This window comes from Chroicocephalus ridibundus, chromosome 6 (genome assembly GCF_963924245.1).
Source record: "Chroicocephalus ridibundus chromosome 6, bChrRid1.1, whole genome shotgun sequence".
NCBI classification, from domain to species: Eukaryota; Metazoa; Chordata; class Aves; order Charadriiformes; family Laridae; genus Chroicocephalus; species Chroicocephalus ridibundus.
Genome location: NC_086289.1, coordinates 24,656,819 through 24,665,513, shown reverse-complemented (window position 1 = coordinate 24,665,513; position 8,695 = coordinate 24,656,819). Strand labels below are relative to the sequence as shown.

The 8,695-nt window shown below is 39.0% G+C and overlaps 1 protein-coding gene across 9 annotated transcripts in view; it reads right to left on the bottom strand.

The window, feature by feature from the left end:
* Positions 1–4,396: 4,396 nt before the first annotated feature.
* Positions 4,397–8,695, bottom strand: part of KAT6B (lysine acetyltransferase 6B) — a 120,274-nt gene continuing 115,975 nt past the window's right edge. For all 9 annotated transcript variants that reach the window (XM_063338625.1, XM_063338623.1, XM_063338627.1 and 6 more), the window contains one exon: positions 4,397–8,295. In XM_063338625.1, coding sequence (XP_063194695.1) covers positions 5,810–8,295 — 2,486 coding nt within the window. In that variant the 3' untranslated portion in view covers positions 4,397–5,809. The remainder of the gene's footprint in view (positions 8,296–8,695) is intronic.

Here is an 8,695-nt window from a genome sequence, read left to right as displayed (position 1 = left end):
CAGGAGAGTTCTCTTGGTCTTTACTAGCTGACAAAGACTTTGTGACTTTGGTGCAGTATGAACTGTAGAAGTCTTGGATACTTTAAAAAGGCAAAAAAAGAACACAGGTCAGAAATGTGCCACTCAGAACTGCAAGTATATGCTACAAACCAAACAGAGTTGAGCACAACTTTAAACCATTTTTTGTAGGTGTTAAAAGCTCTTTACAGGTTTAGCATCTCTAGTGTGAAGGCTTTCTATTTCTTCACTTCCTTTTGGGGCCCAAAACACAGTAAATCCTTCATCTCCAAACAGTAACTGTAGCCAAGGCTGCAGGCATCCATAATGCAATGCTTTTGACTTAGCATTTGTATTTATCTGTATCATAAATACCTTATCTTCAAATTCTCAGACACAGCAGAACACAAACACAACTATAGACTACTGTTAAAAAACAAATTAGAAACCACAATGTGAACAATATTCATGACAGAGATACACAAACTCTGGGACTTACAGCCAATTAAGTTATCCCTACACCTAGATTAGCGGGGCAAAAAAAAAAAACCCAACTGAAAAAAACAGAAATAAAAGCAAACTCAAAAGAAGCCATTTGACACTTCAAAAAATGCATAAGCAGTCACAATGTGGGTTTGAAGAGTCAAAAAATTCTTGGACAAGGTCCTTCAACTCTTTCCATTTACTTCCATGGACCTTCAAATGCACCTTTTTCAGAGCACCTTACTGTCTGCTGCAATTTACTTCACAACCCATTCATCAAGAGCTCTCCCAATCTTGTGTCTGACAAACCTGCCTTTCAGACACATGGCCCTACTCCTTCATTTACCCTGATGAAGAAAGCTGAACTATCTCACCTCTATAGCAATAGTGTATCTTAGCATTAGCCTTACAGACAGGAATTCTCTATCAAACGATATACTAAAATACAACAAATACCTACCAGGAGTTCCCTCAGTCAAGTTACAGATTATTTTTTCTTTTTTGTATCCTGAATGATAGTTTGATGACTGCTGCAACTGGAAGAGGATTTATAGCTGATTTATATGCAGAATTGTATTCAAACAAGATTTTCTGGGGCCTGGAGATGGGTATTTCTTTTGCAGTCTGAGACTTGTGCAAATACACGGGAAAAAATTTATTGTCCTGAGGCCCAGCTGCTTTTGGTGGAGACCGACAGAGCTTTCAAACGACAGCCTCTCAACTACTGATAGAAAGCAAAATACTAGAACTCTTAAGTAGCTCCCGCTCATTTTGTCCTGCGTAGCAGATTAGGAAATTGGCACATAGCAACACTGACATAGCAACAGAAGAACGTACTGACAATTTCTAAAGGACAGGATCCCAAGCTACTCAAACTAGAAGCTGCTATTCTTGCATGGAGATTAAAAATAGCACAAAACTAATTTCTCAAGAAGTCGATCAACAGAAACCCACATTCCATACTTGACGGTCTTAAACATGGCTTAATTAAGGTTATTTATTCTTATTTAGTAGATGAAGAAAAAAACTACCAGGAATTTAAATTACTCAAGTAAAGTTATGATAAATCCAAACCTGTAATCCTACTTTGTATGTTCTTACAAACTCTGTCCCTACTCCACAAAGCTCAACACAACAGCTTTTAATCAATGCATACCCCAGAGCTTCACTATGGGAGAGGTGACCTATATGACTATACTGGTCATAAACAATACAGGAAATACATAGTTTTAATACAGAGAAGTACTAAAAAGTAAAGGGAAGTGAAGAAAGAGAGCCGTAGGTCTTTACTACATCGGTCAGTTTGCCTGCTGCTAAAGGTGTCAGTCTCTACAGGACAAGCTGTATTAGGATCACCCTCAGCACCACAGATAATCACCAGGCCCATTCTTTCTATTTACCACACTGCATATAAACGGAGTTTGTTTCCACGAACTAGCCTGCCTGATGGACAAATTAAACAGCTTATAAAACTAAAACACAGAGACAGTGATCTAACATGAAAGTTTTGTATGTTTAGAAGCTTTGTCGCTGCTTATATCACACAGTTTCTTACAAAGTTAGTAAAAAATTGGTTATATTTTGTCCACTGCTAGGAGATCATGCAGCCAGAGTGTGACAACACTTACCATCCCTCTCTGTGCTAAGGTGCTAGAGTGCAGTTTTCAGGAGTACTGTGATTTGGCAGCTTCCTGATGAAGTAGGTTCTGGCCCAAAGACAAGTATCTTCCCTAGAACCAGGTCTTGCCTGAAGTACCCTGCTACTACAAGCTATGCCAATTAAGTAATTCTCAAGTACGCATACTTCTTATTTACTTCCCAGCTTTTTCCCCTACCATTCTCCCAGAATCAAGTCGACTAAATCAGAAAATGTACAAGCTCTGGAACACGTAGCTTCCACAAAGTAGGCAACCCTTGCAAATTGCCAACTAGCTAACTAACAAGTGTTAGCAGCAGTGACTTCACCTATAAGCCAGGTTTGCAAGAAACGTGCATGCAGAATGAGGCAAGTTTATTTCCTTTTTGCAAATCACCAGTGGTATGAAGTATCCTACTTGTCAAACCAAAGACTAAGATTGCATGGGCAGTGAAGCCTCCTGCATTCACAAGAATCATCTGTTGTAATTCTGTGAAGAATTCTTTCGAGACACGAAAAGAAAGAGCTCATTCTCAGCTGGGATGGTGCTAGAGCACAGTCAAAACTGACATTGCAATGGGCACACAATATATAGAACAGGTAGATCTGTCACAGAAAAGACAGCATTCTTATAAAACAGAAACTTTAGTGTGGTAATGCAATTCAGAGCTGAATAGTCACTATGGGAAAAGACACAGGAAAACCATTTGTCCTCCTGAAAGGAATTCAGTTCTGAAATAAAAAAAATGAAATATTGGAAGCTTGCCTGTTGTGCACACACCATACATCACTCTCTACCCAAATTTTAATCCATATATTGCAAATGCAGAATTTTAGCAGTATGCTGGAGTCAGGATGCTCTGTTTCAGGTTAGGATGTACTAAAACGGCAAGAAGGTCTGATTTGCCTGCATGTTATGGGCTTGGAAATCTGAAACTAAACAGAAGTGGATAAAGACCCAGGTGCCTTTTTCACTCACCACAAAAACATATAAATAAAAAAAAAATCATCACAAAACATAGTGCTACTTTAAGATAAAATTATTCAAGATACAAGGTCTTAGTTACACACACTCGAAGGCTGCACAGTAACAGTGCTGAGTTCACCTTCCCTTTTCCCAAGCATAAAAAAATGTGACTTTGTGAAGACAAACACACATACAGTTTATGTGCTATGAATACTCTTTGTCTTCAATAAGCAAATTTGACAGTGTTAGTGCACAATCAGAGAACTTTGTTGTATTGTGCTCTCCTTATCAAGCATTCTGAACTCCTAAAACACAAGTAACTCCAAATTACCATCTGACCAGCAATTTTTGCTCCCATTCAGACCCACTATTTTAGATTGCTGCCCCATCATATTACAATCGAACAGGTTATGGGCATGAATACTTACTGACAATTTCTGTAATTTTACTGACAATTTCTTGCTTTGGCAACATCATGCACTTTAAAGGTTTTACTTACAGAAATACATGTTTCTGTGACTTTTGAACATATGAAATACCACCTATAAAGCTGCTTTATATACTGGAATGGGACTGTAAGAGTTTTCAGTCAAGGCGACCAGTCCTTCCACCCTAGCTAACAACCTTCCTGCGGTGTCAGTGGGCAAGTGGGGGAATTCAGTGGCAACATTCACATTAGAAGCCATTTATGAAAAATTCTTACAAGGATTTTTCCTGGTGCAGATTCACACTCACCCAATTTAAACTTGGTCCACTCACAAGCTCCACGCATAGACAGCCTTCTTGATTTTTATAGACTTTCTATTGCTAGATTAGAACTGTTCATATATAAAGTGTATGTGTTTGCGTGCACACATATACATGCATATGCACAGAATTCAGTTCAACACAAGATTTGCATCATCTTGTAACCCAGCAATAATGACAAAGGAAGAGATTACAATTCTATCATTAAGATACAGTTCAAATATCATGTTTGTTACTGTAATATACCTTTTTACATATATATTAACATTTTCTATAGGAAAGAAGTTTCATACATTAAATATTGACAACCTTGTAATGTATTAAATACATATTTATTCAATATTTTATTAAGATTATTAAAAAAAATAATCTTAGATACTCTTTATTTTCACAAGGTGTATGCAATTATGATGAGTAACCTACAAGTAGGCTCTAACAGCCTAATCCAAACCCCATCAACTTTAATGGGCTTTAGATCAAGCATCTGAGAGCACTGTAACAAACACTGTTTCAGGAGGTAATTCCCATGCAACATCAAACTATGACAAGACACAAGAGGCTAAAAATGGCTCATCATAATTTATTTTATGTTAAAATGTACAGCTTGGGGGGAGGGGTGTGTTGTTTTTTGCAGTTTTTGTTTCTTGGGTGTTTTTTTGTGTGTGTGGGTTTTTTTTCTTTTTTTTTTTTAAGTGACTGACTAAAAAGATAACAGATAAATACAAGAGTGTCACTGGGTCCTATTTTTACATGTATCAAGCCTCTTCTGTTCGGCCCTTACAGTCACTCTGTACAGGTACAAAGGCTACAAAAAAGGAAGCAATATAAACAGACACAAATAACTTTTGCCTTTTTACATGCGATCTGTAAGCTTAGTTTGAGCTATTCACACGCTACTGCTCTATTTTTTCCCTTAAAAAATAACTCCAATATTTTATAAAGATAGAAAAATCTACAGATGGAATGAAAATGTAAAGTTAGAGGCATTTCCATAAAATAGCAACTTTACACCAAATTCACTACTTTTTTTTTTTAAATCCTGCCAAGTATTTGGACATATACGAAAATGTTTCAAAACTTGACAAATAAACACTGAGATGTTTCAATTAACAAAAAAACATAACAGTATTTATAAAACAGAAAGCTGCCTTTTTTTCCTACCCCAGCCCCAAAGAAACTGGTCACAAAAATGGAAAAGAGTCTCAACTTTACACTAAACATACAGCAATAAAATCCTTTGAACTAACCAAAATGTGAATAGCTTTTGCAGCTTTTTTATTATTTTTTACAAGTTTTATAATTAACAAAAATATAGTTCTGTTTTTTTTACCCCTCAAACTAGGGTAACCTAATCAAGGCAAAAAAATTAAGAAATGGCTTACTGTTAAGCACAACACTTGTACAGTACTACAAAATGCACTGTCACTAACAAAGACATTAGCGGCATGCGGAAGTGTCACCTTCAGAAACAAAATAATACAATAAAAGAACTGCTAAAAGGCATTTACATGTGGGGAAAGGAGAGAGAAAAAGCTCACGATCCAGTACTGTCTGATAGTTTTGGAGTCTATTTATCCACATTTTTAATGGGAGCAGGCACATAAAATGGCTCTGAACCATCAGCTGCTGTGTAATTGCAGTTCATAGAAAGAGTTCTTCCTTTCCAGAGAACTTCAAGCTCATTGAAATAAACAAAAAATGGAAAACCACCTAATTCCCCCCAAAGAAAAGAGAAGAAAAGTTCAATCCCACAAAATTAAAAAAAAAAAAAAACCAAAATGAAACAAAAACCAAAACAAGAAATAAAGAAAAAAAAAGAAAAACTCGTATAAGGCTTTCTGCTGCATACAGCTTTTAAATGGTGCCAACAAATGTTTTTGCATTCACACCAATTGCTGGTTTTGAAATCGTACTCTCCAAAAGATATTTGTGCAGATCAATCCAATATGCCAGTTGGGTAGTCCGTCTCTCCAAAGGGCCTACCTTCTCATGTAGGATCCATTAAGAGACTGTTTAGACATGCCTGTATTCATGTAGCCATGATGCCCTGGAGGAGTGTACATCATGTTACTGTGGGGTGCTGTCTGCATTGGTTGCTGTGCATATGGCTGAGTGCCCATCATCCCCATCTGCATCTGCATAGGGTACTGGGGCGTTTGATTCATATACCCATGATTACTGTGATATCCGCTATTCATCATCGGCTGGGACATACTATAACCATTCATAGCATTAAGGGTATTCATATTCATGTTCACTGAATTGACATTATAAGCTGGGGCTGGCATCAAGTTTACACTCATGTTCATACCACGCTGCATTGTTAAGGTCCGCGCGGGCCCTTGCATGGCCACAGTCTGTGAAGCACGCCCATAAATTTGTGGCTGATGGGCTGCAGCAGCAGGTGGCAGAGGCGTGGATTTGGTTCTTACAGAAACATGACCTTTGCTGGCCATCTGAGTCTGCAGTCTTTGGGTGTGGGATATTCCAATATTCGATGAAGTCATATTACGCTGCAAAAGGGGAGGTGGCAAATTCATGGGAGGAGGAGTAAGGTTGGGGGGAGGGGTCATGGTAGCCTGTGCTTGGGGTCCTCCAGGAACAGCATGTGGAGACTGAGAAAGCTGAACAAGCCCTGTATTACTTAAGGGGGTGGACAAAGAGGCACTGTTTGCATAGGAAGTTACAGCAGCTGAATGGCTGTAAGGCAAAGAATGATCCATAAGCGTGTTAGTTAACTGTTGCAGTTTGGCAAGGCTGAAGGTGGCAGATGGCTGTGAGTAATGCCCCGCTCCAAATTCACTCTGCCCCATTCTTTCATATAATCCAATATTGGCATTGCCAGTCTCAGGGATTTCAGTTAACTGCATAGGTGGTGTGAAATTAGCGGCCATGCTGCACTGGGACAACTGTTGGTTGCTGCTTGGAGGCCTTTCAACAACACAACCTTGGGGAGATTTTACATTACAAGTGGGAGGAGAACTGATGTTTGTTTGTTGCATCATACTGCAGCTTCCATTGATGTTAGACATCTGCTGTGTCACTGCACAGCTACTCTGTGTTAGGTTACTAGACGTAAGGCTGCTGTACGAGCAACTGTTTTGAGAAGAGTTGTTTCCACAGATACTACTACCCATTGTAGAATCGTAACTGCTTGGGTTTTCATAGTTTTCTGTTGTGCTCTCAATGCTCCCTAAGTCACTAAACCCACTATCCACAACTTGCTGCGAATGATCAGAAACTGAGGGAACATCCATCATTGGGCTGGTCTCCATGTTCTGTAGAGACGGCACAGAAATGGCACTTTGATCTGGGCTGATCTGAGTGTAGCTGTTCTCTAAAGGAGCAACATTTGGACTATTAACAGAACGAACTGACTGGCTGGGATGAGAGTGCACAGACGAAACCGGGCTACTGTGATCAGACTGCTGACAATCATCCAGTGTGGTCATTTGGGGACTTTGGTCATTACGGGCATAGTTTTGCAAACTTCTACAGGCCTCTTGAGTCTCTGCACAGTCCTGAAATGTATCTTCATGTTCACTTGCTTCTTGGGTTAGAGACTGTACTGCTTGAACCGTCTCTGAGTCAATCTCCATGCTCTCAGTACTCTCCCCCTTGAAATCGGAATGTAACTCTTCACCAGCTTTTTGGTCCTGTTTGTTGTCTGTATGATCATCATCAGATTCAGGCACCGGGTCTGAATCTGTAGCAAGTTCTTTCTGGTCACTTTCACACTCATCAGCTGCAAGGTCAACACCACAATCCATTAAATCCTCTTGATTTGAATTACCAGTTTGAACATTTACGTCTAAAAAAGACTGCTGTGTTTCCATCATTTCTTTGAAAGCTTCACCAGGCAATTCCTCTTTCTCCACTTCTGTTGAACCCATGTGGCTATCGTCTTCATCATCTGCATCATGATCCTCATTGTGAGAAGGTTCTTCATCATCATCATCATCCTCCTCCTGATCATCCAAATGCACGGACTCCTCTTTTTCCAGAAACGCCTCTTCTGCTTTGTCTTTTTCTTGATCTTTTGAATTGATTCCACCTTCTTCTACACTCCTTTCTTCTTCCCCAGCTTTCATCATATCATTTTCTTGCTTTTCAAAGGATTCACTGAGTGGATGCAGAGGTTCAGGTTCTACCTCTTTTACCTCATCATCTGGTGGTGGTAATACTTCAGCAGGCTCTTTAATTGCTTCCTCTGTAACAGCAGGAACTGAGCAGGGCTTGTCTTCAGCTACTTCCTTTTGTTCCTCCACCAGCACCTGATAGTCAGGCTCCATAGGAGTCTCGGGTGGAGTGTATAAATTAAGCTTAAAGCCAGGTTTTCTTTCTTTGCTTTGCCTCCATTTAGATGGACCACGCTTAACTCCTTTGGGCCAGCCCTGCTTACTCTTTAAAGGTTCAAGATTGTCTTTAGTGCTTTCTTCCAATACAGCTACATCCTCTGTATTATCTTTGGAAGGCAATAAATAGAGACAAAAGAAAAGTCTTAGCTTCCACAAACAAATCAATATTTTTAAACATAAACCCAAAAGTAATTTATCAATTCAAAGTGTATTAAGAAACTCTGGAACAAGAGGTAGAAACAGGTCTCAGATGACAATAGTATAACATATCTACAGCTCCAACACACTTACACAGATATGTAAGTTATTCTTGTTTGGTGGCCTTTTAACAGTGACCATCAGAACCCACCATTTATACACCAGAAAAATCCCAGAGATTTAAATCAGAAGACATGTAAACTAAAGCAAAAATATTGTCCAAATATAACCTGTGGTTTTAGAACAGAGGTATGCCATCACTTTATATAGACACTGGTCTAATGTATGTTCATCTTTTTTGACAGTAAT